At 36.9% G+C, this 18,833-nt stretch overlaps 2 protein-coding genes across 3 annotated transcripts; both read right to left on the reverse strand.

The window, feature by feature from the left end:
- Positions 1 to 3,746: 3,746 nt before the first annotated feature.
- igbp1 (immunoglobulin (CD79A) binding protein 1) lies at positions 3,747 to 7,325 on the reverse strand. Of its 2 annotated transcripts, none has more exons than XM_073839651.1 (6): positions 7,092 to 7,325; positions 6,526 to 6,840; positions 5,152 to 5,347; positions 4,908 to 4,984; positions 4,710 to 4,819; positions 3,747 to 4,600 (listed from the first exon to the last, which is right to left on the reverse strand). In XM_073839651.1, exons 1-6 carry the CDS (start codon positions 7,304 to 7,306, stop codon positions 4,455 to 4,457), a joined length of 1,059 nt encoding a protein of 352 aa, XP_073695752.1. In that variant the 5' UTR covers positions 7,307 to 7,325; the 3' UTR covers positions 3,747 to 4,454. The 2 variants fall into 2 exon arrangements, with proteins under 2 accessions (XP_073695752.1, XP_073695751.1); XM_073839650.1 differs by having other exon boundaries at positions 3,747 to 4,603.
- A 9,046-nt stretch (positions 7,326 to 16,371) lies between these two features.
- Positions 16,372 to 18,522, reverse strand: wnt11f2 (wnt 11, family member 2). The gene is given in 6 exon segments (XM_073841378.1): positions 16,372 to 16,546; positions 16,799 to 17,091; positions 17,189 to 17,466; positions 17,713 to 17,948; positions 18,312 to 18,478; positions 18,481 to 18,522. Coding segments are annotated over 6 exon segments (1,191 nt in total).
- Positions 18,523 to 18,833: the final 311 nt, after the last annotated feature.

The raw sequence follows: 18,833 nt of genomic DNA on the forward strand, positions 1-18,833 counted from the left end.
TATAATTATGTATTTTATTATTTAATTATCTGCATCACTTATCAGTCCATCCAGTGGTATGCGTTCATCTGTTGACAGGATGAGCGAAGGACGACCTCGTGAGCCAAACAGGTATGTGGGCAGTATGACATATCATGGTAGATCAATTAAACAATGCATTTTTAAGTGTTAACTAAATTCTTCATTTCTCTCCACTGACAAAACACTATCAGACATGTGATTAATTAGCATGTACAGCTGATATCAAAAGTTTACATTAACCTTGCAGAATCTGCAAAATGTTTATTACTTTACCAAAATAAGAGGGATGAACAAGATATTTCGCATAAAAGTTATTTACATATAGTCCACAAGAGAACATAATAGTTAAATTTATAAAAAAATAATCCCATTCTGAGTTTACATAGGCTTGATTCTTAATACTGAATACTTAATACTGAATGATCCACAACTGTTTTTTTTGTTTGTTTAGTGATAATTGTTCATGAGTCCCTTGTTTGTCCTGAAAAGTTAAACTGCCCACTGTTCTTTAGAAAAATCCTTCACATCCCACAAATGATGTGGGTTTTCAGCATTTTTGTATATTTGAACCCTTTCCAACAATGACTGTATGATTTTAAGATCCATCTTTTCAAACTGAGGACAACTGAGGGACTCATACGCAGCTATTACAGAAGGTTCAAACACTCACTGATGCTTCAGAGGGAAGAGAAGCACAATGCATTAAGAGCTGGGGGTGAAAACTTTTGAAAATGTGTAAATTTTTCTTATTTTGCCTAAATATAATTCATTTTATATCTTTTTTTTTTTTACAGAAGATACTTACATGTTTCCCAGAAGACAAAATAAGTTAAATTTACCCTGATCTTCAAATTTAAAAAGTTTTCATCAACCGGCTCTTACTGCATGTTTCCTTCTGAAGCATCAGTGAGCGTTTGAACTTTCTGTAATAGTTGCGTATGAGTCCCTCAGTTGTCCTCTGTGTGAAAAGATAGATCTCAAAATCATACAGTCATTGTTGGAAAGGGTTGACACAAAAATGCAGAAAAACAAACAAACTAAGAATTATGTAAATGTTTGAATTTTTATAAATTCAGCTGTTGTTTTCTCTTGTGGATTATTTGTAAACTTTTTGTATGTGAAATATCTTATTCCTGTCAGTACTACATAAAAAATAACATGTATAATCCTTCCTATTTTGGTCAAATAATTAACATTTTGCACATTCTGCAACTTTTTGACACTATCATCTTTTTAGAGAATTTGATTTGTCTTCATATTTGAGTTTCCATAATTGATTCTGCTGTTTTTCTGCAAACTGTATTGTATCCACCTTATTTTTCAACTCAGAAGCAACTTAAGACTTAAGCTTTCTGGAATGTGCAAGACTTCTGCTTTATTAGCCACAGTAGGGAAATAATTTAAAAAAAAATAAGATGACATGTAAAAATAATATGGTGAGACACACCAGTTTGCAATAACAAGCAGCAAAACGAGCTAAAAATTGCTAAAAGAGAGAAGCCAGGCAAATGGCCCACTCTTATGGGAAAAATATGGTGGATAAAACACTTTAGAAATAAAGGTGACTTTATTTAAATATTTGTTAAATCATGTAGAATCTGTCTCTTACATGTCCCTTTGATTGTCTTCACAGCATGTATACTGGGATGCGTGACCCTCCTATGGGAGGTCCTGCGCAGCCCTACAGGTAGTTCATAATTCTACATAAAATAATAAAATAAGAGTGCATACGATTTTACTACAGATTCCCTGGCAAAATATATTGTCTGTATGTATATTTATACCAATATCAAAAGTGAAAATCGTGGTCTCCATGTTTTGTATTCTATGTCAGTGATTTTTGTGTTGTGCATTTGTGTGATTGTAGCAATGGTGGAGTTCGGGCTCATGTTGTTAGCAACCCTTATGCAAGAGATTCATCCAGCCGAAACCCCTATGAAGACCACAGCCCTTCTGCAGACTACCACAGTGATTACAGATCGCATGCCCCTTCACACACATATGATGACCTGGTATGGTTCAAATGTATTTATACATTTCAGTTTCAGGATTAGAGTAGTAAACGTTTATGAATTTATTTGTTTTTTCCATGGCGTCAGAGAGCACTGGGGATATTATGGTACTATATACAGCAATTGAGCAATTTAGCGGCAGTGTTCAGATAAGACTCAGGATATGAGCTTATGGGTGGCCAAAGGTCTTCTCTTCTGATAAATCATCCTTCTGCTCTTTATCACTCCAACAGAAACATAACGGGTCCTACTCTCCTGCACCAGCATACGGTTCCTCAGAGCATGGATTTCCACGACCTCAATTAAGTCTACGATACTAGAATTTTTTTGTTTTGTTTACATCTTAAATGTTCATTATTAAATGTTAAAGGTTGTATCAGCGATTCTAGGCTGAAAAATAAAGTGTCAAATTCAGCTGACCTTTCTTCATGATCCGCTCGCTTCCAACCAATCACCGTCAGGGGGTTGGTGTTGTGGACTTTCCTACTGGTGCAGGGATGTGAGGGAGGCAGAGCAAAAGTCCACAACACCAAACCCCTGACGGTGATTGGTTGGAACACTGTTTGTTTTTCTGTGGAATCGTTGGTAGCGCCGATTGTTTTTTTGGCATATCTCGGACCCTAGGCTGACCACAGAGACGCGTTTTTTTTACAGCCAATTTATGGGGCAGGCAGCGAGCGGATCGTGAAGAAAGGTCAGCTAAATTTGACACTTTATGTTTCGGGCTTGAAATCACTGATAACAACCTTTAATGATTCATTTTGTAATTATTTGATCGGTTAAAATATATTTTGTTGCTCAAGTATTTGTGACCCTGGACCACAAAATCAGTCTTAAGTAGCATGGGTATATTTGTATTTGTATGGGTCAAAATTAGCGATTTTTCTTTTATGTCCAAAATCATTAGGATATTAAGTAAAGATCATGTTCCATGAAGATATTTTCTAAATTTCCTACCGTAAATATATCAACACTTAATTTTTGATTAGTAATATGCATTGCGAAGACCTTCATTTGGACAATTTTAATAGCGATTTTCTCAATATTTAGTTTTTATTGCACAAATAGATGTGTATCTCGGCCAAATATTGTCCTATCCTAACAAGCCATACATCAAGCCATGACTGGTTTTGTGTTCCAGGGTGACATTTCAGTTATCCTAAATGTTGCTAATTTGTGCCAAATCATTGTTTATTATAATAGTCAAGTGGTATTTATGTTTCTATGTCCTGTAATTTAAGAACTTGTAAGAAAAAGAAAACCTTAGACATTCAGTTATCTTTTTTTAGGATTTTGAACAAGAAGTTATACAAAAAAACGTTCACTATTATCAACTGTAAGCATGTTTAAGGATAATTAATGTATGCACTGTAAAAAGTTTAATTCTTTCCTATATTAAATACAAATGCAATTCTGCACCCTGTTTGTCACCTTATTTAAAATTCAGGAATTTAGAAAGGCATTCCCAATTTAATTATGAATGGCATTTAAAAAAAAAAAAAAAAGTTTTCATTTTGGACCAATTTTTGCACTTGTGAAGTCGATTGCTGTTTTTAAATCAAGAGAACACACCAAATGATCATAAATATAGTTCATTTTTCAATTCAGTGTCTCTCAAATTATGCTGATAATAAATTTTAAAATGTTTTATATTAAATCACAAAACCTCAGATTGCATGTAACATTCAGATATAAAGAAATGGGCATGATAGGTGATTTCTCTTTATGTTTACTGAAGAACTGGAAGTTGAGCTCACAAAGAGTTTTCCAAAAGAAAAGTTGCCAGATAATAAATACATTTCAGAATACAAAGGCAGTCTTGACAGTTTGTTTCAATGTCCCACATAGTTTCTTTAGCAATTCTGAACCACAGTGTCAGATTCATTCAAGTGCTGAACCGTTTCCACTGAAGTATCTCATCTGAAACACAGACAAACGAGGCCTAGCAATATCGGCTAATACTTAAACATGCAGTCTTAACTGGCTTCATATCAAACAGCACATGAGGTTTAATTATGTGGGTGACAATGTCCTTGTGAGTCAGCTGATTTTGACTCTAAAAGCTGACACTAGAGGAAACGTTTCTGTTGAAATGCTGCACTCAAAACAACATCCACAAAAAGGCAAACTTTTAATCATGTAGGAAAGAGGATGTGGAGTGATGCAAAAAAGCCTAAACATCTATCTCCATAGATGCTCAGGTGTCTCATTTAAGCTCACCAAGATTTAAGATTTATATAGAGACATATAAAAGAATATCGAATACACAAACTCGCTTTAGAAAACAAAGTAACCAAATTAACTACTACAGCGCCACTCTCTGTTGTGTCCATGTCACATTGGCAGCATTGGAAGGTTTATTTGTGGGAACTGAAGGGATGAGCATACGTGTGCATGTGTGTGTGTTTGAGTGAAATCAGATCAGCCCATGTTCTTGCGGTTGCCATATCCTCTCCGGTGTGTGTCCTTCCAGTCATCCCAGTCACGTGCCTTCTGCAGTGCCTCTTCATCATCGTTCTCCTCCTTCCTCTCTCTTTCCGCTCTCTCATCTTCCTCTGCATCACCATCTGCTGTGGAGGAAAAAAACTACGTTGAAGTCAGACTGCAGAACATAATCATTTAAAACATTCTAAACAATTTATGTTGTGCAAAAGCACTCAATAGGCATGTAAGCACCTGTACTGCGAGGTATGCCCTGGTCAGGTAAACACCCTTTCCGCCGGTGCTGCTCATACCAATCGTCCACTGTCATGGTGGCAAGGCTGGGATACCCTGCACCAAACACTCTGCAATACATTCAGAGAAAAAAAAAAGATGACAAAAACAAATTCGGTAGCACTGAACTTCACAGACACACTCCAAATGCACACATACTTTGCCTGCACAGCATCCTTAGTCAGGATAAATGGCTTCATGGGTGGTCTTTTAGGTGGAGATGGCTGGGGGGCACTCTACAGAAACAAACAGTTATCAATAATATTATTTAAATGATGATTAATCACTTTTTTTTGCAGTAAATCAGAGGTAGATGTAGGTAGAGCTGTATATATGCAATCACACTGTTTGCACAAAAAAAAACACACAGATGTAATTGATGTGGTAATCGGCAATCAAATACCTGTTTGAAAAGCTCCATCTGTTTCAGAATCTCTATCTCCTGGTTGATAGAGTCGATCTCCTCAAGTGCTACTGTGACCCACCTGCGCACATTTAGCAGGTAAAAATCTCTCACCACCTCTTCATCGGCTGAACCAGACTCAACTAGCCCCCTGATCTCACTCAGCTTGGCTTCTGTCTCCTTACGCTGGTTAAACCTGGAAACAACTTACAGAGTAAATATGCCACATATGATCGTTACACAAACATTAGCACAGCTAATGTAAAAGACAAATATTTTACAAATATTACACTACAAGTCAAAAGTTTTTTAACAGTAAGATTTGTAATGTTTTTTAAAGAATTCTCTTCTGCTCACTAAGCCTGCATTTATTTGATCCAAAATACAGCAAAAGCAGCAATATTGTGAAATATTTTTACTATTTAAAATAACTGCTTTGTGCTTTCTCCAGTCTTCAGTGTCATGATCATGGATGGAAATCATGCTGATTTGCTGTTCAAGAAACATTTTATAATTAACAGTTAAGTAAATACTTTCAGGATTCTTTGATGAATAGAAAGATCAGCATTTATCTGAAAAAAAAGTTTTTGCAACATTATACACTGTATCATTCAAAAGCTTGGAGTCACTATTTATTTATTGGGAAGGAAGTTAAAGAAATTAATACTTGAATCTTTAAAGTGATCAAGAGTGATGATTTATATTGTTACAAAAGACTTCTATTTCAGATACTGTTTTTCTGAACTCTCTATTCTTTAGAGAAACCTGAAAAAACTCTACTCAGCTGTTTTCCACATGGTAATAAAGGTTTTTGAGCAGCAAATCAGAATATTAGAATGATTTCTGAAGGATCATGTAAATGGAGTAATGACGCAAGAAAATTCACCTCTGAAATCACAGGAATAAATGACATTTTAAAATATATTTAAATATAAAACGGTCATTTCAATTAGTAAAAGTTTTTGCTGTACTCAAATAAATGAATGCTTGGTGATCAGAAGAGACTTCTTTAAAAACATTTTCTGTTCAATTGCATACAATTGTATATGCACATAAAAAAATTGACCCCACTGAAAAATTTATCTCACTGGATTATTACAATTAATAGCAAAATTAATGTTTGGAAATGTAAACTGATATTTCCTACTGATACACAACAGCAAAAGACAGAAATAACTGACTTTAAAACATTTTTTGTTGGTGAAAATACTAGTAGCCTAAGACTTTTTCACAGTACTGTATTTCAAAAATCTTATCCCAGTGTATATATAAAATAATTGAAAAGTATATTTCATAAAGTTTCATTGGTGTACCCTTAGACACTGGATGATGGATAGATACAGGCATGATACCAAATATTCAGTGCCAACCCACCTCTCTATTTTGGCTTGTCTTTGTGTTGCCATGGCGATGAGGTCTGGCTGTGACACTGGCATGGGGACTGATGGATCTGTCTGCTCCTCAGTAGGAGTATCTGCTGTGTTCTCACTAACTCTGGGCAGCTGAAAACTACATACGTCATAGTCCTTGCACCTCCGGAGGAAGTCCATGAAGTAGACGCGGGCCGCCTGCACATGCTCCAGCCGCTTGCTGGGGTTCACCTGTTTCATGGTAAGTGCTCCCAGAAGAGCCGGCAACAGTAGGTACTTCAGGTCAGCCGTGGTGATTTCCTCCAATGCCTCATTACGACTACAAAAAAGAAGGAAATTAATATGCATTAATAAGTATGACCTTTACAGTACGTTACTGTCTTAAACATTAACTGTTTCAAATGGCTGATGACTAGACAAAACATAAAGTTCTCATCGTTATCAACGCGTCGCTCGCTCGCAGTGTTTTGACAGCTACGTTGATTATAACAGAAGGGGTTTAATGTGTCGCCTTGTTTGCAGCCGGTGTGTTTTGTTTAGTCTGAGTGTGTGTACATGTGTTCCTCTGACCTGAAAAGATTCAGCTGATTGACCATCCTCGTCGCCTCCTCCAGCTGCATGATACCGCGCTTCACTTTCACCTGCACTGGATTGGAGCTGCTCGGCTCGTTTGTGGTGTCCACCTCTTCATACAGCTTCCAGCCCCGGTCCAGTAAATCCGATAATTTCGGAGCCTCTGAACCACTGGGGTTTTGTGTACTGTTTGTGTCTTCAACAGCCGCCATTTCTCAACGCGTATTTAAGATCCAGTTCGGCTTCCGTTTGTTCCGTTTCTGTGTTTCCGGTCGGTGCGCAGTTGCAGTTCTGACGTCTCACTGTAGGTGTCAACAGAGATCATTGCACCAGTGTCCTTTTCTTTAGCTATAATGTGGCGTTAAAAAACCTTTATTAAACCTCTTTAAATAACAAACAGGCATCGTCATCATTAAAAGAGGAGGCAAGTAGGTAAGTAAGTAAACAAACAAACTATAAGAAACAAACAAATATACTTACAAATAAAAAATACCGAATTTTAAAAAATACCGACTTTAAGTTTTGAAATAAAAAATGTAAATCATTTTTAAATCATTCACAAAACTTGGAGTAACTTTAACAAATACATTTTGTGTAAATAAAGCTATAATCAAAATATTTTTAGACAAAATCTCTTAGTTTTGAATAAAAACACCAAATTTAAGAATGTGATATCTATGTAACTAGCTACTCAGTCATTCTTGAGAAGTTGGACAAAACAGGGTGCAAAACTGAAAAAATAAAACTTTTTTACTAAGACAATGGAAACTACATTTATATAGCCTATCATATATGGAGCTATGCTTTGATACAACTTTTTTTTTTAACTTGTGTTTTTTAACTTGGACTGTGTAATATAATTTTAACTTTATCTTTAACAGCTTTCTAGATGTTTTTAACATTTCAACACACATTCTCATGTTAGTAGACAGATTACACTTTTACATGTGACCAACAGTTCCACAAGAAATATAAAATATCATAATGAAATATCCTCAAAATATTCATCTGACGGAGGTGACACATCTGATGGTGGTGACCAAAACCTGAATTTGTAGTCATTTTAACTATCAAATTGTATCAATTAGTTACTGTATTAAAACAACCACAACAAACAGTGAGTATGTTAGTGTTTATGAAGCTTCTTTTCAAGAGTCACATTTAAGTATTTTAATTTATCATTGTAACAAAATATTACGGTGGTGACATCTGACAGTGTTTTGCCATTTCTTTCACAAAACAAATGGAGTTCATGTAGTAGACTTTTTTTTTCTGTTGATGCTAGAGGCTAATATAACCTGCTTCAGGAAAATAAAATCTAAATATTTCAAATAATTTCTTCAGAAATTGGAAGATGGTGACATATCATGGTTGTGACACAGGAAATATTAACATTAGAATTAAAATATTCTAAAACTATAAAACTTAGAGCCTGTGTGACATGGATGTTCTCTGCAGAAGAGGACTGTGGCAAGGGGGTCCTTTAGAGTGACAGCTGCCCATTATATTCCCTGATTTTATTACATTTTAATTAATGTCTGACGGTGTTGACAAAAAGTGAGGACACAACTTCGAAACCTAACTGAAAACAACCTTGCTTTGATATGAGATATTAAGTGTTGTTTTTGATGAAACAAGGTCATCATTTTCATCATTTAAAACACTTTTTTTTTATCCATTTTATAGCATATGAATGAATAAACCCTTCTCTGTGGACACACTTTTTTAGATGTAGTGAGAAGACAATAAGTGTCATAGATTTCACATAATAATGATAGAATTAATTTGAAGGGGATAATTGTGTTAAATACATTCTATTATTAATCCCCATAACATTTACAACTAATTGAACTAATTAAACTAATAGCAGTTATAATTGCTGGACATGTTTTGTCTCATGTCTCAAGAATGACTGTACTAATAGACAGAGGTTTTTTTTTTTTTTTTTTTTTTTAACAAAACAGAAAAGATGTTCCTAAGAGCTTTTTGACAAAATGTACAAGGGTCATTCGTGGAATTCGGTAACATTTCAGCTTAGAATATACATAGGATTCTTTTTCTAAATATCCCACATATCAGACCTCCAAAAAATCATATTTTCTCACCTCAGGCATTTACAACCTTTTATTGTTTTCAGTTTTTTTTTTTTTTCAGATTTAGAGACCTTTTTTTCTCAATCCATAACAGACAAAATGGGATTGGTTTACACAGAACTTGTTATAAAACAAACATCTGCTCATGTGTCCCTGATTTAGTATGTGTCCCTAAACAATTTAATGATAACAAATGTAACATTTATCATAAATTTAAAATGTTTACAGGACTGAAGCTAAAAATACACAAATTGTGTGTCTATGGTCTTTTTATTTTTGTAAAAATTTGTTTTAATTCATTTAATAGTTTAACTAAAACCACAATTTGAATGTTTTACTCCCTAACATGTCAGATAGTAATTAGCAAGAAATGCTTTCATTCTTATTTGTCTTCCCTATGTTTTTTCAAAAATATTAATGTGACAAGGTGTGCCAGGGGGTTGAAGTCTGTAACACATTTAAAGAGATACAATGCCTTCAGTTTTGATTTTCGGTTTTCATATTGCCCCCTTATTTCTAAGTCAACATATCTGCATGGCCAACACTGTCTTTCTGCTGCAAATGTGGGTGCAATGTCTGATGTAGGATGCTTGTCAAAGTTTAAGTGGACATATTACATCAAAAATTCTATTCATAACAAAAATGTGAGTTGTCATGATTTTGGTAAGTAAATATTTGCTTTTTCATTAAAATGATTAATAAATGAAGTAAATAACTCAACCCAGTTGCAAGTTTACAACCAGACAATGAGAAATGCATATATTTTTGAAGGGTTTGATGTTTTTCTCTTACAATGGCTACTGCTCTTCATGTAGTTTGAAAAGTAGACCAAATATGGAAGTGATAAAATAAGTACATTGTATATACTTTTTGTATATCCATTGATATGGATCAAAATAAAATAATTTTCTATCTTATTTTTATGTGACAGGGTTGAGTTGTTAAGCTTGACAGTACCCTCCCTGACTATAATATTCCTTTAAAAATATAAATAAATGTATGATACTACTAACCATTTTCTGAACCACTATTAAAAAGACCTGAATGATGTAATTCCTGGTAAATTATGTCACATATGAGCAGAGTCTAAATTATTATGGGTATAGAATGGTTAATGTGACACGGTTGAGTTCATACAGAGTTTTTTAGAAAGATATATTTCACAAGAGAAGAACACAAATAAATGCTTATTGTTTATTTATTAATTATTGCCAAAAATCACAGACACATATGCACATTTTGTTAATAATTTTCTAAATACAAATTCTGTGAAGTGCCTCAGGGACATGAAAAAAATGCTTGGTTTAAGATCGATATAAAACATTATTTTATACAAAATTTTTTTTAAATGCCATCATTATTTTTATTCATTATAATGGGCATACCAAAGTACTGTAAAAAGCTTTGAACAATTAATTTTGGTTAATCACCACTTTAGAAACTCTGGTGGACCTCATCTGAAGGTTAAATTGTCATTAAACACTTACATTTTAACTGTTCTTCGCTGTTGCATCTCTAATCATGTTCTTGAGTGTACCAGTGTACTATTTATTATAGCATATAAAGGTAAAACATGTATGTATTTACAAATATTTTAAAAACCAAGACAGCTATGCTTAATTGATTAATGTTTATATATATATATATATATTTACAAATACTTTAAATACCAGGCTTAATACTAAGACAAGCATTTGTGGTTAAAAAGTATACAAATTTATTTATTTATTTATTTATTTTTAGAAAATGACTGATTGTTTTGCTGGATAGGACCCTTGAAGCTGCATTGAAACTGCAATTTGGACCTTCAACCCATTGGCCACCACGGAAGTCCACTATATGGAGAAAATTCCATGAATGTTTACCTCTAAAACCTTAATTTCTTTTTAAATGAAGAAAGAAAGACATGAACATCTTAAATGACATTGGGGTGAGTAAATGATCAGGAAATGTTTATTCTGGAAGTGAGCTAATCCCCTAATAACCAATGTGTTTAAAAAAAAAAAAGATTTATGCTTAAAACAAAAAAAAAATTTTTTTGGAATTGTTCTTATATCTTAAAAATGTCAAAGCCATATTATCTTCTATCTAATAGAATATGTGCTTTCCTACTCTGAATTTCTGTCTCTTGTCTTTCACTGGACAGTATATGTTGACACGGTATGAGTTCCCACACCATGCGTATATAATTTTGCCTTTTTTATCCTTCAAAAGGCTAACTTTACACAGTGAAAATACTCAGAGAAGCTTTGCCTCTCAGTTTGTGCATACAACTGTTTTGCATGTAAAACTCCTGCTCTTTTTCTGTCAACATGGCCATTCCAAACTATATTTTAAAAAATTCAAAGCAGGAAAACCAAGAACCTTTAAAACACAGATCTCCCACAGGTCTACTCAGTTTTCATTTTAAAAAGCTTTACACCCAGTATAAACACAGATCTGTGACAGCATTAGCATTCAGAAACCATTTGTCTCAGCGGTCTCAGTCACTTCATGCATTACAGTGTGCTGGATTATTTGTTTGTGTGAGTGTATAAAGGCAATTTAGCACGTTTGGCTAATATTAATGATTTTGCCTGGAGTAAATGAGTCTGGGAGTGTTTAACCGAATCATTCATACTGTGCAGGACAAATAAACTTTATGAAGTAACATAGTCCAGGGCTGCTTTAACACCAAAGACTGAGCCTTTGTTAGGACAAAGCGGAAACTCGACTCGTTTTCCCATGGTGTTGTATCACTGAACCTCTGGCATGATCAGCTTTTGAGAAACCATGACACACTAGAGCTGTTACAGTGATAGACGAGAACTCTCTCTAGGCTAAAGCAAATGTGTTTATTCAGTTCACTGATCCTGATGCAGTCTTTTCTTAATCTGATGCTTAGCCACACATTTGAGTTTCTGTCTGCAGCTAAAGGCCATTGAGCAGGTGTGAGATCATGTCTACTCTCTAATATGTGTGTTAAAGATACTATTCTTTAATCAGTTTAATGGGCTCTGAGTTATTTTGTCTTTCCGGCCACGAAAAGAAAATTCCCCTCATAGTAGAGGACTAACCCTAACCCAGTCATGACCTTTAACCCTGATCTCTACCCTTGGAACATACAACATACATCAACTGTCACCCTATAGAATAACAGCCAACACAGACAAACCACATTCAAATAAACACCAGCAGACGCCACGATCTGAAGAGAACTGAAAAAAAAAAAAACACAGCAAGCATTTCCACCCAGTTTTACTACATGTTGTGTAGCTTAAAAGATTTTTAGGTCTATTTTTGTCACGCCAGGCTGTTGATTCTTCACATATTTGGAGTCACTTGCAGATCTATTCTCAGTATGTGTGTGTGCATGTGTGTGTCCAGCTATGTTGTGAGATTTACAACCTTTTGTGCCCTTTGCTTTGTCATTTGCAATATGGGGGGCAGAAATGACAGGTGCCACACACACTCAAATACACGACCCAAAAAACCCAAATGGAAACCTCAAATAGCAAATGGACTACGTCCCTGCCATGAGGAGAAGGGCTTAATAAAGAGACTCATTTTTTTAATTAATGGAGACCAATTGTGCCCCTATTTTGAGTAGAAGCACGCTGTTTTCATGCATGACTCTTTAAATGCAAATGAGCTTCTGCTCCCCGCCCCCTTTTCCAGAATAGTACTGTGCCTTTACAGCTCGTACCTCAGATACTATGACAAAAAACATCTGTTTGGTTTTGATTATCATGTCTATCACGCTGAAATCAGGCGTTTTATACCATTTTAGTTTAAACTTCTTATATAAGGTTTTCTGAGCACACACATCCGAAGCGCCAGCACAGAAAGTGGCTGTCACACAGCATGTTTTCTTTCAAGTCTTATTGTGCCTGAACTGTCAAATACACAAAGTTTATGTTAAAAACACACAAGTTACAAAAACAGTCATTTATTTCTGTGAGGTAAACAGCTGGGAAAGAAATTGCATGTTTATATTAGATCTGTGTGGCAGCAGTGTAATATACAATAAATAAACCAATAAATCCACTGCTCAGTTGTCTCCTCTGAGGCTGGGACTCTAAGGGTGTGTTCACACTTGTTGCTCAGTTCATTTGGTTCATTTGGTCCAAAAAGGAAAATGATACATTAGGCCCTGGTCTGCTTAGCGTTCACACTCGCATTTTTTTTACAGCGAACCTAAAGATACTGAACCTATAGGCATAGTGATACATTCACAATTTGATTGTTCGTATATTTTATTACCGAACTCACTGAACACCCCAAACAAAGGTGTGTTCGACTGTTGCTGCACAGACCGATTGGTGTACTTATTCACTGATCGGTCTACTCAGCACTGCTTTAGGTCAAATTCACCTTATGCCGTCTGCTGGACTACTTTACAGGTTGGATATCCAACTTCAAACGGTGTTCCAGACGGGTTTTTTTCAAGTAGGAGGTGGGACAAATCCTAATTTCGAGTTGTCTGGAACACAGCATAAGCATGCTAATTGTTGCGTGTACATTAGATTTTATTTTCACCACCTGCAAACTCACGAAGAGCTCATAAAATGCACTTTACCTCCTCATTGCTCCACATTTGCCATCTGCTCATTTTGTTTTGGATTCACCGCTTGTTTTCTTCATAAAATCATGTCACCTAGCGCCACATCTTGTCATTACATACTGTTTTTGGTTCGTTTAGAAGTATTCGGTCCTTGTTGCATTCATATTTCATTCGAACCGCACCAGAATTTGTTAGGAAGCCTACCGAAACCCATCTTATTAGCGGACTCAGTCTGCTTGCTTGCTGCACACCAGGGTTCGGATGGCAGTGTTCACACTTACTCAAATGAACTGCACTAACAGAGCAATTGCACCAAAGTTTGTTTTAATCGAACCAAACATGACAAGTGTAAACATACCCTAAATAGTGTTCTGTGCTTGTCTGTGCAGCGAGCGACAGAAAAGTTAGCATGCTTTGCTTGAACTTTCGACATGACGTTAGAACTGATACACCATTGTCGCTTACAAAAACAAAATGGCGGCACCGTGGGTGAAAACGTGCATATTAAGTCGGTAATATTAATCCCCTTTTAATGTCACTATGAAATATGACATACTCGTTTTTTTTTTTTTTTTCAATGCTTGCAGAAAAAGGCTTACCAAAAAGTTACTGGGTTGTCCTTTTTTAGGTTTTCTGGGCTGGTAGATACATTGAAGACCCGATTATAGCACTTGGATGCAGAAAAAGTTTTTCATGATACATCAACCAAAACATTTTTGAAAAGGGAAGGTTTATGGCCTAGGTCGATGTTTAAAAAAAGATTTTGTCTGTGTGTGGCTCAAGCTGATAGTAAGAACTGAAGCCACCTACATTGTGAAGACCATCCGAAGGTCACCATAAGAAAAAACAATTCATCATCTGAGTATGAAACCGACAGAAGTCAATATAAAGTTCCCACTGTGACCGAAAAACAAATGTGTGTGTGAAAAAGAGGTTTGGATGAGTCTGTCAGCAGAGATCGGCGGGATTGTCCTGCATCTGTTTTCACAAACAGTCACTCAGCAAACAGCCACGCACTAATAAACTCTTCCTCAGACTGTGTGTGTAAATACTCATTGTGTGGGAGTGTGGTGTTATACTCTCAGTAAACAATACACGGCACCCGGTTGAATGAAGAGCCGCATTCCACAGAGATTCACACTAGGTGCACAGTCAACAAGGAAGAAGAGAGCATAATCTCATGTCGGAAAGACAGATCGATATTTTTAGACAGAGCAAGAAGTGGCATTATACTACTTCAGATATCAAAAGCAGCTCACACGCCTTTCTGCTGTCTATTGCTTCCTGTGGCTGATAAAATCCTTGTGATTAAAGTCTTCTGATAACCTTTCGTAAAATATCACTTAACATTTTTCTCTGTCAGTGTGTGTTTTATATTAACAAGGATCTTTAATATAAAATTTAAAGAGTGTTAAGTATAAGCTGTTGAGCAAACCTAAACCCCCTCCGAGGCTCAGCCCGGTCCTGTAATGAGCCCAGAAGTCTGTGTGTGCCTTTGTCTTTCTGTAACAATGCCCAGATAAAAATCAGGCAAATCAAAGGACAAAAGGAACTGCAGAACAGGTTAGCCCTCTGTCTCTTTCTCCCATCGCATCTGTTGAATGCACACTATCTGGGTTTTAAATCTCTCTATAGCACTGATATCCTGAAAATGTCTCTGATGTGGAGGAATGTTGATGTGGAGGAATGTTGATGAGAGATCAGAGAAAACATGCTCACGTTCACATATGGAACTGCTATAAAATGCGGATCAGATTCTGATTCTTCTCAAATCTGCTTTAGACTGACTGGAAGCAAAAAGTTTACAAAAAAAAAAAATTTAATTTCTGTCATTATATACACTCACAGTCATATTGTTCCAAACTGGTATGACTTTCTTTTTTGTGGAGCATAAAGGAAGATATTTTGAGAAATGTCTGTGTTTCTTATCTATACAGTGGAAGTCGATAGGTGCCAATACTGTTTGTTTACCAACATTCTACAGAATATCAGAAAATGGACCATTTTTGGGCCAACTAATCCTTAAACTGTTAAATGATGAAAAATAAATACAAATTTCACATTAAATATTTTTAATAAAATAAATACAAATTTCAATTTTTACAGAAAATGTACAAGTTTTCCCAGGATGAAAGGCATGGCCTTCATCTTTCGTTTCATGAATACAATTGCGTCATCAAACTCTTCATAATCAATACTGAGTGCATAAAACTTCTGAAGTCAACCAAACTAAAAGTTTGATTTGCATCTCTTGCTACTGTTTAACCTATGAAATTCATCTGACCAAAACAGATCTGAACAGAGTAAAGTAACTCTTTCCCAGCACAGTTCTACCCTCCCCCAAGTCTCTTTCTCTGTCCCGGAGCTGAGGAGTTTTGCTGTGAGCGGCCACTACTTATCACTCTGCTTTTCCACAGGGTGCCTTGAGGGCCTCACCGCAGGGTTCTTTGTTTACAGCCATTCATTATCTCTTTCACCATCCCGTATTCCTCAACTCCGGCTCTTCTTTCTTCACTTTCATGCCATCCTTACAGCACTCCAAGAGGATTATCCACTCACTTATGGCTCTAAAAAGATCATACGCATTCACTCAGCACTGCACCGTGCCTCTCTGTCGCCGAAGAGTCCATAAGGTGTTTTGTCACTTGCAGACGTATCTCTCAACAGTGCGATGGCAAGTTTTGCAGGACACGTAACAGCACCAGTGATATTTACACTGGCAGCGCTCCACCACTACCTCCGTATAGGCATTATACCCTCTTCCACAACACATGAGTCCACAGCTCTCACTGCCCGTCGCAGTCTTGTTACATTGCCTGCAGAGACGAAACAGAAAATTATTCACATATAATGTATTTTAATACTGGCAAATAACTTTGTGAGAATCAGTATTTGTGTCTCTGTGTGTGATAATGTTTAACCAGTTCTATTCATGTGCTTCTTCTCTTTGTGCTCTGTCCCATCTGTCAGATCTGTGATAGTCTCTCATTCATTACAGTGACTGTGAACTGATTGCTCCTTCTCAACTCATCAGTGATCAATAATCTGACTGACGATGCGTATCTCACCTGTCTATGGTTCCGAATGACCCCTGCTTGGCGTTCTGCAAGCAGTAATCGGACGAGCTGACCAGATAGACAAGTTCATTCTCTCCGACCGGCCTGACCTCCATCTCACGGGGGACTAGCTGTCGGCGGGTGCCGATCTGGCGTGGAATGACCTTGGTGGCAGACAGGTATTTAGACTTGAGGTCGGCTGAGATGCTGTTTATGTCTTGAAGACCCTTCCAGCAGGTCTTCACAGAGCATGAGCCAGAAACACCGTGACATTTGCACTTCATCTCTAGAGCATCCATGAGTGCCTATGCAAAAAACAACAAAACAAAGTTTATTTGTACAGATATTTTCACCATAGATTGGTAATTGCTAAATGAAAATTGAGCATGTAGCTGAGGTTACCTGTCTTCCCACTGCAGTGTTGTGTAACTGCATGAGTCTAAAGGCCTGAGGTCCTGAGCGCCGGTTCCTCATGGGTGCGTCTGAGAAAGCCGAGCCCATTTGCAGGCCGTAGCGAACGTTATCTCCGCACCCACCCCAGCGGAAGTCTGGGGCCGCCTGCTCTGAGGGCGCCGGCGCACAGGAACAACTGGGGAGCTCTCCGGAAGCACAGGCACGGGCAATGGCATGACTGACCACTGCAGCGGCCAGAGAGAACACAAACGCTGCCTCACGGGTCCCTGCGCAGAGATATCACTGTTAGAACGCCCAGAGTTTGCAAATGTATACCATTCTTTAAAAATAAAATTAATCACTGTTTTTTACACAGCTGATACTATCTAAAAAGTAGGGTGGATGTTGGCCAATCCAACTTTTTCTTTAATGCATAAGTAAGACTATGGGTGAGACTTCTGTTCATTATCCACTATAACGAGAAGAAACAGCGAGCAGGCTATATATTACAGGTTGTCTATATATGTATTCACCTTTGGCCAGGTCCGGGGTGAAGTGAGGGGCGCTCTCGATGGACGTGCAGTTCCAGCGCATGTCGCTGAAGGTGCTCTGGCACGCGCTTTTGGTGAGTTTGGCCGCGTGCACGATGCTGTGCATGAGCTCGAGATTCCGTTTGCAGAGCTGAAGCTGATCTGGCACGAGTCCGTCCAGGAGTTTACAGTGATAGGTCTGATTCCACCCGACCGAGCTTCCGTTTATCGTTAAACCACTGTGAACACAAACACCCTAGTTGAGCCAGTCTGTCGCAAATATCCCAAACATACATCTAACTTAATTTTATTCAATAACGCTAAATTACTAACATGACTCGGAATGTTTTCAACAAGGTAATCGACAAAAATCTGTTAAAATAATTGATCATGTTCCACTGAATGTAACTTTTCAAAGTTAAACCGAACTAAATAATTCATAATGATTAATCCAGAATCGAATCGAGCTTTTTCGGTTCTCGAATCAATGTGACATTCAGAGCTAGAATAAATTAGCTGATTTTCTTTTGTGAAACCTCACAAAAACTTAATTTAGTTTATCCCATTGGTCCATATTGCTACCCATATAAATGAATACTTACAGCCATGATATTCCTGTGCATGGATAAATCATGCTCGAAGACATGACGAAAAACAGCAGAAAATTCCCGTATGCTGTCATTTTGTTCTTATGCCGTTTAGAAATCCTAGTGAATTCCGGTTTGATGTCTTTCCCAGCGTTTAAGATGCGCACCGAACTACCTGATGAGCTCAAAATGTGTCGGAGTCACAGTGAAGCTCTCTCTCTTTCATAGTTCAGCTATGGGGCTCGACCCGCCCCTTCGCATGTGGGCGGTCTTTAAGATTCATATTCAAGAAGCCCGCGGAGAGATTACCTACTACAGCATACACCAAGTCTTTGCAGCTAATTTAAAGTGTATCAAAGCTTACTAAAGTGTTGCTAATAAAGCAGATCAAAACAATCAGCCATGTTCTTATCTAACGTTACTCTTGCCAGTCGACCAAGCAAACACTGTTTTTATTAATTCTCATGAGAGACTTAATGGTTTGTTTGTTGTTATTTTCCTTTGCGCATGTATCCTGGTGAGCAAACAACGTTTTAA

This window comes from Garra rufa, chromosome 5, assembly GCF_049309525.1.
Source record: "Garra rufa chromosome 5, GarRuf1.0, whole genome shotgun sequence".
Classification (NCBI taxonomy): Eukaryota; Metazoa; Chordata; class Actinopteri; order Cypriniformes; family Cyprinidae; genus Garra; species Garra rufa.